Below are 14,987 nucleotides of genomic sequence, written 5' to 3'. Positions count from 1 at the left end.
GGTCACAGGGTCCCCTTGGTAAAGATCCTACCTCCCCACACAGCCGAACTCCGAGGTACTGAGGGCCGGGCCCCCAGCACTCGGCCTTTGGGGGGCCCCAGGTCGACCACATCTGTGATCTGAGGCCGGTCTCCAGACTCCAGGCTCGGCCTGGGCCATGCCCCTGAGGTTCCAGGGCTGACAGCTGTGCTCCCCAGGAAGGGAGCACGGGGGTGGCTCAGCAGAAGCGTCACAAACAGACTCCAAGTCAAAGCCGTTACATTTCCAAACCTTTAATCTCAAATCAGGTCACAGTTAGGTCACAGTTAATCCCACCCGAGCTGCAGATTCAGGGAGTCTCTCCCGCAGGGCAATCAGTCCAGACCTGGAAAACGAAGGCCCCCTAGTCCCCACGGGACCCCGGCCCCATCGCCCACCCCAGCCCCAGTCTCTCCGTCAGGTCGCCAGCTTCCCCAGGGAACCCTCCTTTGCAGAAAGCCTCTTCCTGCCCCGCCCCCACGAGCCCCAAATTCAGCCACCGGAAAAGCGTATTTACAGAGAAGGCATTTGGGGCGGGTGGAGGTGCGCCCGGCGCAGGGAGCGCAGTCCTCCCAGAGATGGCGAGGCTGGGAGGGACGCACAGGGAGGCAGGAAGGCCGCGCAGGCCTGGCGGCAAGGCTGAGGCGCTAGGCGGCCCTGTGCCCTCGCTTGGGGCACAGCGACTCCCAGGGCCAGGAAGGCAGGGAGAGCAGCAGGAAGCAGCCGCCGCCCAGCAGCAGGATCAGGCCGGCCCCCGCGCCGCAGCCCAGGGACCAGGAGTACTCGTAGGCCAGGCGCGGGGCCGAGGCAGGCTCGGGGCCCTGCAGCAGCGCCCGCACCGCGTGCCGGAACACCTCCAGGCTGACCAGGAGCAGCAGGCCTGCGGGACAAGCGGAACAGGCCTCAGTCCGCGGTCCCAGCACCCCCTGCGGCTCCCAGCCCGCCCAGAGCCGGAGCCCCTCCCGCCGCCCATCCCTTTGCACAGTCTCCCTGGATCCAGCGGACGGGACCAGAGATGCCAGGAGGAAGGAAGGGCCGCATCTGTGCGCACACAGCCTGCTTCTCTTGTCATCCCTCTTAAACAAGTCAGTGACGACATGCAGAGCATTCACGTGGCATGAGGAAGCGAGTCACCTAGAGGTGATATAAAGTACCCCAAGGACGAAGGATCTAGTGGACGTGACCTGCCTGCCCCTGAGGCCCTGGAGCTCCTGTGGACCGCATGGTTGTCCTGGAGCCCATCCCCTGGGGACCAAGGCCCACTGCGTCCCCTACATCCACTGTATCCAGGCCCCCTTGGGAAGCTGGAGATGGAGGGACAAGACAAACTCCCACCGAGAAGGAAAGTAGCCGGATGTCTGCCGGGGGTGGGGAGAAGGCGGGGGTGGGGTGTTAGTGTTCCCCGGACATTTCAGTGCAGAAGAGGAGAGCGCACTCTGCAGATGCACAGTGGCAAATGTCCTTAATGCAACTGACCTGCACACGGTTCCAGATGGCTGAGAGGGGAAGTGTCACCTTGAGCACATTCCCCTGTGAGTTTTATTAAAGAGGAGTCAAGAAACAAAGTTCAAATTAAGACTCGGAGAGCCTGGTGAGGCAGTGCACGCTGGTAATCCCAGCAGCTCAGGAGGCTGAGGCAGGAGGATGGAAAGTTCAAAGCCAGCCTCAGCAACTCAGCAAGGCCCTAAGCAACTCAGCGAGACCCTGTCTCAAAATAAAAATGTTTTTCAAAAAGGGCGGAGGATGTGGCTGAGTGGTTAAGGGCCCTGGGTTCAATCCCTGGTAGCCCCCTCAGAAAAAAGGGGAAAAAAATTGTCCATGAGGCTTTTTCTGAAGAGTGACAGTGAATCACTAAGAAGAAGAAAGGACAGGAACCCAGGTGGAGTACACACTTAAGGAACAGCAGAAGAAACACCAAGAAGGAGGCGGGCAGAGGGACTCTGCCCCCACACTGCCCCTCTTCCTCCAGGAGGGGTGGGATGCTAAGCCAAGACCCGAGGCCCACAGGAGCGATGACAAAGCGCAGACGCACAGAGGCAAGGGTGGCCAGAGCGAAGAGTGGCCGAGCTGTGGCCTCGGCCCACCGCGGACCCTCGGAAACTAGCACCTAACTGGCCAGAGCTCCTGATGTTCCAGGGGCAGCCTCAGTTGGTCCAAGGATCCTTATTTTTATGGGAATTCGCCCAACATTTCAAACGCTGTTGCAGGTAAGTCTTGAGTCGGGCTGCCTGATGAGGTGCAGGTACTGCCCGTCTCCAGCCTGTGGGCTGCCAGGGCGCAGCCTCCAAAGTGGACACGTGAAGAGTCCAGATAATTTCAGACGGTGATGCACACCAGGGAGAACGTAAAACCAGGGCGCCACACCCAGCGTGGAGCCGAACTTTAGAGGGTGGTGTCACCAACAGCCCCTTGAGCCAAGGCCAGAAGGACAAAAAGCAGCAAGCCACGCAGAAAACTAAGCACCACTGCTCCAGGCAGACGGAGCAGCTGGCGCCAAGGCCCCGCGGTAGGAGGAAAAGAAAGGACGGTGGGCGTGGTCAGTACAGCAGGGTGGGGCCGGAGCGGAAACGGGGCTGCAGAGTCTGGCGAACCGCCCAACGGCCACCCGCGAGACCGGTCAGGAGGTCGCCACCTCCCTTCTCAGCCCTTGGCATCCACCCCTCTTCCCCCACCCCTACCCCGCTCCTCCATCTTTCCACCCCGGGGCCTGGAGGACGCAGCCTGGAGCCCGAGCAAGCAGCCTCCCCTCCGCTGATGCAGGCTCATCCACCCGCCCCCAACTGGCACCTCAGGTACAGTGCTTGACACACAGGTGAGACTAACCAAGTCCCGTCCCTTGGGAGCATCATCCAAGGTGCGATGGATACTCAGCTAAGGGCTTTGTCCTGAGTTGGATTTCGCCCCTGCCAAGGGACACGTGTCGCGGTCCCACCCCCCAGTGCCCCGAATATGGCCAAGTTTGGAGATGATTAAAGTGAGGCCATCAGAAAGGACTGCAGGGGCTGGGGAGATAGCTCAGTCAGTAGAGTGCTTGCCTTGTAAGCACAAGGCCCTGGGTTCGATCACCAGCACCCCCAACCCCCCCCCCCAAAAAAAAAAAAAAAAAAAAAGAAAGGACTGCAGTCCGGTATGATGGTGTGGTGTCCTCCTCTGAGAAGGCGGCATGGAGGGCCAGCCACAGGCCCAGCGGCCCGGCGAGGCACGGTAGGTTTTCCCCACGCTGCTTCTCCTCGGTGCATTCATCACCGCTGGGAATTCCTAACGGTGAATTCACATGAGCATCGTCCAGGTTCCTTCTCACCCAAGGCTGAACCCGAGGGCAGGACATCTCCCTGTCACAGCTCTGAAACCTAGGACGAGGGACCTGCACACCCAGGAAGAGGTATGCTGCTGGCTGACCTGTCTGTCACCTACCGAGACCCCAGGGGCCCGCCGCCCCTGACACCCAGCGCCACCGCGCACGTCCAAGCCGCCTCACTCCTCCCAGTACGCACACAGGCACGGGCTAGCTGCTCTGCCGCACCCTCAGGTAACGCAGGTGTGAGTTCAGTAGTGACACCAGCGCCAGCTCCCTACCCGCTGTGATTCCATGACAGCGGGGTTGTCTCACCCATCATTCTGTCCCTGGTGGTGCTGAGCACAGCACCTAGCAAGGACATGCCTGATGGACAAACAGCCGGGTGGACAGGTGGATGGAGGGAGGGAGGGAGGGAGGGCAAGAGGATGGAAAAGAAAGAAGGAAGACAGGAAGGGAGAAAGCGAGGACTGGATGGGTCAGTGGAAGGCTCCATGGGTGGAGGGAAGGATGGACGCCTGATGAGTGGACTCTCGGAAGAGGGAGGTTAGGGTTGGATGTGAGGTGTCCCCCAAAAGCTCAAGTGTCAGACAATGCAAGAAGGTTCAGAGGGAAAATGATTGGATTATGAATGAGTTAATCCCCTGTGGCATTAACTGAGTGGTAACTAAAGGCAGGTAGGGCGTGGCTGGAGGAGGTGGGCATTGAGGTGTGCCTTTGGGGTAGATATTTGGTACCTGGCAAGTACAGTCTCTCTCCCTCTGCTTTCTGTCATCATGTAGACCTCTTCCCTCAGTCACACTCTTCCACCATGATGTCCTGCCTCACCTCGAGCCCTCTACCACCCCACAACCACCATCACAACCACCACCGCACGATCACTGCTTCAAGAACAGTAACATCAGCATTCCCCTACTCTTACCTCCTCCACTGCCACCACCACCATCACCACCGTCATGCCCACTGACATTAACACCGTCATGATCCCCACCTCACCACCACCATAACTACCACACTGTTACCAGTAACATTAACATCATTGTCACCCTTACCACCACCATCAGCACCGTCACTAACATCATCACCATCACCACAACCAATACCACCATAACCACCACCATGACCCATATCACCAACACCGTCATCACTGCTATTGCTAATGACCACCATTACTCCTACCATTGCCAACATCACTACTCCCACCACCACTCCCACCACCATCACAAGAAGCACTAACACCACCACTATCACCACCCCCACTATCACCATCACCACCACCAACATTACCACCATCATCATCCCTACCACCACCATCACCACCATCATCATCATCAACATCTCCACCACCATCACCACCACCATCACGCTACCATCATCATTACCACTATCATTATCCCTACCATGACCATCACCACCACCACCATCACCACCATCAACATCCCTACCATCACCACCATCACCACCATCATCACCACCATCACCACCATCACCACCATCAACATCCCTACCATCACCACCATCACCACCATCACCATCATCACCACCACCGTCACCACCATCAACATCACCATTACCACCACCATCATCCCCACCATGGTCACCAACAACAACTCCATCTCCATCACCATCACCACCATCACCTGTTGCCATTACAACTGTCACCACTATACTTTGGATAATTCCTATTATCCTTCAATTATCAGTTCAGCTGTTGCTTTCTAGATCAGTTATTCTGGCACATACACTACCACAGAGTCCCCTTGATATGCTTTATGGCAACTCTCATCACCACTTTAGTTGAATCATGACTTATGTAATTATTAGTTAGAGTCTTTCTCTGCCCAAACTGAGGTCTTTGATAGCAGGTTAGTCTTGTATCTCCACCCTTACAATGCCTGGATTATGAGCAGGTGCTCATAAATACTCAAATAAAGAAGTGAAGCTTGCATAATTACTTTCCTTTCCTCCTTAAAAAACATTTGATCCAAAAAGGATACTAAGGCCCAGAAGATGAAAGGAACTTTCCCAAGGTCATACATTGATTCAGGACACAGATGAAAGCTAGACCATCTATTCCCTGGCTAGGCCTTCATCTCGCCACACCATGCTGAGCCCACAGAGACCCCCTAGGAACGCACTCTGCAGAGTGCCAATGTGTGCAACCAGCGAGGTCCAGGCTCCAGCCTGCCTCTGCCCTTGCTGGGAGTCTGAGTGACTGCCTCCTCAGGGCTTCGTGTTCTGAGCCACAGAATGAAGAACAGCGACCTCTACCTACCCATGCCTCCACATACCTGTCATGGATTTTATGCCAGTTATCATTATTATTTTTTTTTTTTTTGCAAAAAAGTGGGGTGCAACCATCAAGTGAAGATTTCTTCTCTTAAAAATGTTGTTGGTATTATTTAAAGGTAACTTATTACTAAACTGTCTTTGGTGCGAGATTAGGATGCACAGAATGCTCATGAAGTGATGGTCATGGTTATGTGGGGAAACAGCGGCCTGCTGTGGTGATCTGAACCAGATGTACCATAAACGAAGTCTTTGTTACTCCTGAGGACTACGTTTCCCATGATGCAGTATTTTTTCTGGACCTTCAACTCCAAAAATGCAATAGTCCTTACAGACCCCAGGGCCAAATCTCAAGCCCTGTGTGGAGACCCTCTCAATCCCAGCTGAGCACAGGGCTTGGAAATCTCCCACCTTCGATCCTGCTACAGTGCTTGAGCTTCCCAACATCTGGGCACACAGCAGTGCCTGCAGACCTCTCCAACCCCCAGGATACAACAGTGCTGGGGATTCCAGGTCCAAACCTGAAGAGGTATTTGGGGAGTAGCCAAACCCGAGCCGACATCAGGGCTTGGAACTGTCCTGTGGCTGAGACTTCTATGGCGCTAGGGCTCCCCTCAAATTCCAGCATGCAGTAGTGCACGGAGATCCCTCCTCCCAGCATGCAACAGTGCTTGGAGACCCTACTCCCAGCATGCAAGAGAGCTTGGAGACTCTACTCCCAGCATGCAATCCCGTGTACAGATCCCACCTCCCAGCATGCAACAATTCTTGGGGATCCCACCTCCCAGCATGCAATGCCCTCAGCCCAGGCTCTCTGCCCTCACCTGAGAGGACAAAGCAGACAGCTCCAACCCGGAGCAGGAACTCGGCACCTTTACTGAGCACCATGATGATACAGAGACAGCCCAAGGCCATGACTGCCAGGCCCAGCACTGCTATCACCGCAGCCGCTATGTTCACCTCTGCACCAGGAGAGGGAAGAAGCAGGGATCACAGAGGTAGAGGATGAGGGTCTGTGTTACAAGGGCCCAGGATCAGGAAGATGGAAGATTCAGGACTAGAGAAGAGTTCCCAAGTAAGTCGCCCAGTCCAGTGTTTTACTAATAATACTGTTGAGGGAACTAGGAGTCAGAGAGGGTTAGTTATTTGCCTAAGGTCATAGAGAAAAAGGCACAAAGCCTGGGTTTTAGAAGGAAATGGGAGTGACCGATTGTCACTATTGCCTGGTAACCATTTGTTTACAGCAGGGTGTGTGGAGATGGTGGCCAAGGTGGCATGTTACAGGGGAGTGGCCCAGTCTAGAGATCTCCCCAGTCATCTCTAGGAGAAGATTCTGGAAAAGTCCTGACGTCCTCTCAGCCTTAGTTTCCTCCTTTGGAAAATAGGATCAGAAACCCCATGTGGGTGGATATGTGCTTGACACACATGGGCGGTCCACATGTGTGCACCAGGACAATGCCCCGTCTCAGAAGTGCCAGTGACCACCCCCCTCCAAGCTCACGCAGCAAAGGTGAGACAGGACGGAGTGGAGAAGGCCAGGAACCCTGCTTCCTGAGAACGTGCTAGCACCAGACACCCCTCTGTATGTTCTAAAAGCATTGTCTCAGGAAATTCTATGGAAGTCAAATTCCTGCCATAATCCCAATTCCTGTGCCCGTGGGGACAGCTGTGCTTAGAGCAGAAGGGGCAAAGTCCTCAGAGGCGCATGATCCTGTATGGTGGTAGCCACTAGCCACAGGTGGCCACTAGCCACAGGTGGGCTTTTCCTTTTAATGTAACAAATGAAACAAAATAAAAAACTCATCTCCCCCATGACAGCAGCCACTGGCCAGATGCACAGTAGGCACCGCAGCAGTGGCCACACTGGAGCAGAGCGTTCTCATCTCCACAGGAGCTTCTGTGGGATGGGGCTCTCCTACAGTCAGATTACTTGGGGTTTGAGTCCTGCCTCTGCTGCTCTCTGGGAGAAATCGCTTCTGCCTTTTCTGGCTTGTTTTCTCCTCTGGAAGAAGACAAAGCTCCTGCCCTGCAGTCCTGCCAAGGACTGGAGAGTATCTGGACAAAACACCCAGGGCCGGGCTCAGCGATCCCAAGGACCCATTCGTGAGCTGCTGCAGCAGTGTTCGCAGAGAGGGACTGTGACCGGCCAAAGACACATGGCTAGGGGCACGGGCACAGCCAGGGGTCAGAGCGTCAGGCCCAGGATCGGGAGAATCTGCACCACCAGTTCCCAGCGACAGGATGTCTGCAGACCCCAGAGCTGAGCCCAACCCGGGCAGAGTGGAGGAGAGGTGGTGCCACCAACCGACCCCGAGCATGGTCAGCACCCGGCCGCTCATCCCAGCGTGAAACCGCTCACCTTTCTTGGTGATTCTCTGGAAGATGCGTGCGTTCTCCCCCGTGGTGAAGAATTTAAAGTAGGTGCAGTTTGCTTCTGTGAGGGCAGGAGAGACAAAGGGGAAGGAGATGCCGTGAGGTGCTGTGCGAAGCTCAGGGTGGACCCTCAACAGAGCTTGGAGGGGCCTCCAAAGAGGACCTTAGCATCCCTGGTGCAGGGGAGAGAAACAAGGCCCAGAGAGCACAAGGCCACTGGGCTGCACACGGACGCCCACAGCTGGGATTCCCAGCCCCGCCGAGATCCGAGATCCGGATCCAAGGCCTCGAGGGGGCCATTAACTTCTTTGGGCGTCTGATGCTTCCTCTTTAACAGGAGGTGATAATCTCTTTCCTGGCTCCTTCCTGCAGGTTTGTTGAGGGTCAAGTGGGATTAGAAAGGGACAGTCACTTTACTCCACAAAGGGCACCAAGAAGCAGGTAACGAGAGCGAACTGAAGAGAGGAGTCCTCCTCCCACCCGTGTCCACAAAGAGCCCCTGCAGGCTGCGGGCAGGCGCCCCTCCCGCACATGGCCCAGGCCCCGCATGGCCTTTCCCAGCAGAGGAGCCCGGAGAACCCGCAGCACATGAAGAGGCTCCGCTCCAGCGGGAGCCAAGAAACGCAACTCCAGTCAGCAGGGAGGGCCGCTTTGGATCAATTAGATGGGCAGATATGAAAAGGGCAGCGGTAGCCTTAGGAGGATAAGTGGGAGCGGCTGGCGCGGGCTGCCCTGGGCTTCCAGGGAAGCTCTCAGACTTGCTTTAGGGGGTGCGTCACAGTCCCACGCTCCGTCACAGCCGTCGGGGGATCACAGGCCCCGCAGGACGGAGATCCCCTAAGAGGACCTCACCCAGCCAGGCTGCAGCCGTCCAGGTCTGCACAAGCACACTCTGTGGCGATCTCACAACAACGAAAGCCACCAAGGATGCATCGCTCAGAACGTGTCCCCATCCTGATGTCACACACAACCCGCGGTGACACCCCGGGACCCCACTATGTCACTTCTGAGTCTGCACCCAAGAAAAAAACACATACAGAGACACAGGTGTGGGTGTTCACTGCAGCATTGTTTATAAATAGCACAGAGCAGGAATCAACCCAGGTGCCCCTCTCTCAGGGACAGGCAAACACAGGGGTGGACGCTCCCTGGGCAAGCTCTGCAGAATTGCAGTAGCCACAGACTACAGTAACGATGGCGGGGAGATATGAAAGACAGTGTTGATCAAGAAAAGTGGAATTAAGCTGAATATTAGAGAGCAGGGTAAAAATCTATAGTTTGACATCACTTACGCAAATTACAACACACACACACAGATACATGTGAACTCTGCTCTCCAAGTCAAAATATGTTGCCAACAACCTGAAAAAGTTGAGTCAGGAGTGAAATAAAGAATAATGTTATTAAACACAGCACAAGAAGGGTCCTCCTGGCCGATAATGATTTGGGAACATAAACTCAGTAGTCGTCGGATTCATCTGATTTTGTGTCCTTTCCTTTAAAAAAAGGAAAAGAATTTTCGAAACTGCATTTTAGAGTCAGCTCTTCCCTCTGAGTTCCCCCAGTCAGAACCCCTGTCTTGTTGTACCGATGGGGAAACAGTCCAGGGGGAGGTAGGGGCGAGGACTTCAGGATAAGTATCTGAGGGGGACCACACAGCCTGCAGGAGTGGGAAAGAGGCCTTCCCGTCAACGAGGACATGGAGGAGCGAGAGACACACCTGAGTCGGGTGAGGTGGAGTGGGCTCCCCCTGGAGCACCAGGGGAGGGGGGCATGCAGTGTCTGGCAAGGGGTAGTGACCTTGCGAGTCCTTATGCTGCAGCAGCGAGGGCACAGGGTGCTACCTGCACAGGGCAGGGTGGGGAGGATGCTCTGCAGCAGAGGGTGGGGAGACAGGGCTACCTGTCCAGGGAACAGTGCCAGTGTGGGGTGTCCCACTCTGGCTACTAATGACTCAGGACTTCTGGTTTCTTGACCCCCTGAGGATATGGCATATCCCATCTGGAAAACCGTGCGTGCGAGGCAGCCCTGGCAGCCAAGGGCCATGTGTGCCGTCTTTCCGTTTCTCAGGCATAACGAGACTGAGAGGTCCTGCAAGGGGTGATGGTAATAGCCCTATAAGGAGGGTGAGTCCCTCCTGGCCAGCAGAGGGGACAGCAAGAGATATGAGGAGCCCCGTCTTCTTTAGTGAGGGCAGGACACCCCTCTGGCTTAGTGAGAGCGAGATGTAACGTAGCATGCTTCTTAGGAGCAGGGAGAGCCAAATTCAAACCCCACGTAACTGCCCTGGTCCACAGACTGAGCCACTGAGCTCTCCTGCCTCCTGTTCCTCTTCTGTGGAGTAGCTGCCAGGACAGGTGATGAATCCGTGCATGTGAACTACCTAGAACAGAGCCAGGAACTACATACGCATCTCATGTTTTTATTACTGGGGTATCCTGTTTTGCAAAGCTTGGGATCATCCTGCTGCAGACCCTGAAGGGAGACAGCTCACCTACAGAAAGAAAGCGAGTAAGATAGCCCTCTGGACAAATGGGTAGCCTGGATAGCAGAGGATGCCTGGGGCCCACTTGCTATGAAAGGCTTAGGACACCCTTATTCGGACCCTATGGATAAATTAACCTGAAGAACGAAAGGATGAGGGAAAGCCCATCTGGAGCCTGGAAGGGCAGGGGATCCTCTCTGAGGGATGCTGTGGATGGCGTTGCTGGACACCCCACATGGGCAGTCCTTCCGAGTGTAGGACTGCTCTCCTGCCCAGTTCTCAGGAGGTGAGGAATGCCCGCTGGTACAGGTAAGGGGCATGGCGTGTTGTCAGTGAGGGCTATGGGACAGCCCTCAGGCACAGCTAGTGGCAAGAGCAGCACAGCGTGGAAGGCGAGGGTGTGGAGAGTCTGCAGAGAAAGTGAGAAGGGCTGGAACTGCGGCCGGACATGGAGCGGGCAGAGGTGCGGGGATGAACGCTGCCAGAGGCACCAGGCCCGGCCGGATGCTGCGAGGTGTCTGGCAAGAGCTTCACTGGCAAATCTGCAGTGGGGAGCCCGCACAGATTCTACGCTGGGGTGGGCCACCTGGTGGTCTGTCTTCCCAGGGTTCACAGCCGGGGAGTCTGTCTGTCTCCAGGGGAAAGGCTGCCTGGGGCACAGACAGGTGCACCTGCACAGGGGGCGCAGGCTGGCTCGGTGTGGGTGGCTCTGGGGATGTGTTGTCAGGATGCACTCAGGCAATCTGAAGGCACCAGCAGGGCGTGGGGGCACAGGCTGGTGATGGGGTACAGGCCCGAAGACAAGCTCTGAGGCACAGGTCCCCTGGGGACAAGCCAATGAGGAACATGGGCCATGTCTGAGTACCTCTTGTCTGTCTGTCTCTCAGCAGCTTTGGGAGCACAGGCAGATATGGGTGCAAGCTCTCTCCTGGGGGCCTGGGCTCTTTCTGGGGCATGGTTTCCCCGGCCTGTCTGGGGGACTGGAGCCTGGGTCAGGGCATGGCCTCTCACCTCCAGGCAGCTCGGCAGGGCCGCAGGTCTCCCGGCCCGCGGGCACGTCCGCCAGCCACAGCCGCTTGGTGCACACCTTCCACAGCCCCAGGTGGGCGGCTTCGCAGACAGCACTGCTGTTGGCTTTGTAGGCGTTGAGCTCCACCCAGAACTCGGTGCCCACGGCCAGCACGGCCATCGTGGCGCCCACGGTGACCAGCAGCAGCACCAGCTTGATCTTCCCCTCTTGCTCGGGCGTCAGGAGGACACCCTGCTGCACCTGGGCGCGCCGCCGGCCTGCAGCGGCCCGCCGCCGGTCCTCCTCTTGCATGAAGAAGTTGGACCACATCATCATCCTGGCTGGAGATGGGGCTCTGGCGGGTCCAAGCAGGCAGAGCTGAGGAGGGGTCCTGAGGGGCGGGAGGAGGAGGGGCCCAGCGCAGCCTGGAAGCTTGAAGGCAGCCGGGGCTCAGTGGGTGCTGGATGACGAAAGAGGGAGAGCCCAGCCTCAAATGGTGGAGTCAGGTGTCCTCCGGGGCTCAGAAGTCGAGAACACTAGACCCCAGGTTGGGGACGCCTCGCAGGAGGAGCCTGGGCTGCCCACAAGAACTCAACGAAGAGGAGGAGGCCCAGAGAAGACCAGCGCCCTGAGGCTCACCTAACCAGGAGGGGGCCTGGGGGCTCCAGAGGAAGGAGAACCGAGTGCCCACCCAAGCTTGGAGGCACTCCTCGGGGGTCTCCACTAGGGCCTAGAAAGGGGAGCTGAGCCCTGCGTGTGTTTGAGGGAAGATGTAACCTGGGGTCCTCTGGGCTCAGGGTTTGAGAAGAGAGGACCCGGGACCCTTGGGGGAATAGATAGGAAAGGGTCTCAGAGAAGCAAGGGATCCCCAGTATTCACAGCTGATTAGCAGAGTCCTGGCTGGGATTCAGAGGAGTTCTAGGGGTCCCCTGGAATTCAGCAAAAGGGAAAGGGAATCTTCCTAGTTGCTCAGAAGAGAGTCAAGAAGCTAGAAGCTCTCCGCTGAGGCTGGGAAAGGGGACCCAGGGCGGGGAGACAGGGTGGAGTCCAGAAAGCAAGTCTGGGGTACACCAGCTGCTCAGAAGGGGCACGGAGAGTCCCCACTGGGTTCAGTACAAGGAGCTGTGGTCCTCACTGAGGCTCAGAAAACAGGGGCAAGGTAGCCTGGGCTTCACAGGGCACTTGGGACCCGGAAGGGACTCAGTCCCTTTGGGATCACTCTGCTCCCCCTCCCCCGGGCTCCCAGGGCCTGCCCGGTGGCGAGGGCTCCTGGCTCAGCTCCAGGCCCTGTGCCCCCCTCGGGCCTCCCACCCCCGCCTCCTGGGCAGGGGCCCCGCTCGCTCTCCTGCCTCGGCGCCGCGCCGACCCCAGCTCCGCGATGCCTCGAACCGTCGGCTGTGCTTGGCCTCCGCCCGATCGGCCCGCTGGCCCCGCCGCGCTCGCCGCTGGCCTCGCCCCGCCCGCCCATCCCCTCGCCCTCCCGGCTATTTCGGGCGCGACCCGTAAATAACACCCGCACCTGTCGCTGGCGCCTGTTGTCATAGGGATCCCGGGTATTTTAAGGGGACAAGCGGGGTGGGGTGGGGGAGAGGAGGGACTGGGCCGGTCTTGAAGCCGCTGAAGCCCAGAGTTTGATTTCCTGAAGGGTCAAGGGCGAGGCTGAAAGTCCAAACTGCAGGCTCCCACTTGGGAAGACAGGGCAGGACAAACGGGATTTCTGTCCGGAGGAGGCTGGGCTGGGAAGCTGGACTGCTGGGTCACTGGCGGAGAAGGAGCTGAGGGGGGAGGCACTGCGACCTGGACTCCTGGGCCTGAGGGAGGCGGCTGGGTCTGGACCCCTGGATCTGAAGGGGAAGGGCTGGGCCTGGAGCCCTGGGTCTGAGGGAGAAGGCTGGGCCTGGAGCCCTGAGCCTGAGGAAGGAGGCTGGACCTGGAGCCCTGAGCCTGAGGGAGGAGGCTGGGCTTGGAGCCCTGAGCCTGAGGGAGGAGGCTGGGCCTGGAGCCCTGAGCCTGAGGGAGGAGGCTGGGCCTGGAGCCCTGGGTCTGAGGGAGGAGGCTGGGCCTGGAGCCCTGGGTCTGAGGGAGGAGGCTGGGCCTGGAGCCCTGGGTCTGAGGGAGGAGGCTGGGCCTGGGGGATAAAAGCCAGAATCCTGGGTCTTAAAAGGATGGATGGATTCTGGGGCTGTGGCTTTTAGACCCCAGGAGATTAAAAGGGAGAGGGGAGGACCAGGGTTGGGGACGCGTGAACCAGAGCAGAAGTCCTCTTCATGAATTTATTTTCAGGGCACCCCTGGGGGACCTTCCATGCAGTTTCAGCTCCCCCAGGGGCAGGGGCAGGGACAGCCGTGTGGCATGGCAGCAGGGCCTGATCGTCACCCCCTCACCCCCTCCCTCAGCCCTTCTGCAGACTGCTCGGGTGGGACCCACCTATCACCAACCTTCACCCAGGGATGGCAGCTCCAGGTAGGCCTGGTGCCTACCTGACCAGGACTCTGGCGTGCCCTCCCTGCCTGCCTGCCCCTGCTCTAACTCTTCCCTTAGAGCACACAGTGCCCGGGGATTACTTGTCTGCTTAGGTGTCTGGCTCTCCCACCAGACTGGGTCGGGGTCAGGGGTCAGGGGCATCCTCTGCATCACCCGGCTCGTGGCCAGGTACACAGGCAGCCTTAGAGCGGTAAGTGATGTGAATGAATGGATGAGTGAACTGGGATGAGGATGCACAGGCATCAGGGGTGGCCCCTCTGGGCCGGGAGGTGCCTGCCTGCCCTAGCAGAGCTCACCTCCTTCGGTATTCTGCTTCTTTTCTTCCTCAAGGGCAGACACAGCTCTGTGAGCACAGGGTCCACACCTGGGAGTCTGAATGAACTTTCATTTTGGAAAATAAAGGAGACCTATTCTTTTGCTTCGCCTTCTGGGTGGTCCCAGGTCTTGACAGGCTCCAGTGGGGGAATCCCAGAGTGAGCTTGCATGGCCAGCAGCAAAAGTCACAAGAGGCCTGGCTGGGGTCCTCCTGAGCCTCTGTCCACTGCCCTGAACTCCCTCCCACTGGCCTGGCCTCCCATCTCTCACCCTGCCTGCAGGAACGGCTCTCTGTACTCCGGGTGCTGTTTGCTGTCTTCCTCCCCTTGTCTATATCATCTTAATGGCCTGTATTCCCTTTCCCGCTCCCCCCACAGGGGCTTCTGTCCCTGCCACTGAGCTGAAGTGAACTCCATCAAGATCATCAGCAGGATGGCTGAGCAAACCTACTGGCCACTTTGCTCTGGGATCTCTGATTCTCATGGCAGCATCCCGCACAGCTGGGCTCTCCTCCTCTTCTTGAAATACTTTGTGCTTTGGCCCTCGGGGACTCTCTTCCTGCCTGCCTGCCTCCTGGTCACTACCTCTCAGCTCCCTTTGCTACCTCCTTTCCCCCCAGGGTAGATGTCCCCAAGACTCCGGCCAGGGTCACTGCTTACCCACTCTCACCTACTCAGTCACTCATCCCATTCTGTGGCTTTCTCTGTCTCCTACGTGCT

At 57.6% G+C, this 14,987-nt stretch overlaps 1 protein-coding gene across 1 annotated transcript; it reads right to left on the bottom strand.

Moving 5' to 3' along the window:
* Nucleotides 1-383: 383 nt before the first annotated feature.
* Nucleotides 384-12,913, bottom strand: Cacng6 (calcium voltage-gated channel auxiliary subunit gamma 6). Its single transcript, XM_047527299.1, has 4 exons — nt 11,472-12,913; nt 7,962-8,036; nt 6,427-6,564; nt 384-898 (listed from the first exon to the last, which is right to left on the bottom strand). Exons 1-4 carry the CDS (start codon nt 11,803-11,805, stop codon nt 666-668), a joined length of 780 nt encoding a protein of 259 aa, XP_047383255.1. The 5' UTR covers nt 11,806-12,913; the 3' UTR covers nt 384-665.
* Between the last annotated feature and the right edge of the window lie 2,074 nt (nt 12,914-14,987).

This window comes from Sciurus carolinensis, chromosome 16 (assembly GCF_902686445.1).
Source record: "Sciurus carolinensis chromosome 16, mSciCar1.2, whole genome shotgun sequence".
In the NCBI taxonomy this organism is placed as follows: domain Eukaryota; kingdom Metazoa; phylum Chordata; class Mammalia; order Rodentia; family Sciuridae; genus Sciurus; species Sciurus carolinensis.
This window is presented reverse-complemented; position numbering and strand designations above follow the sequence as displayed.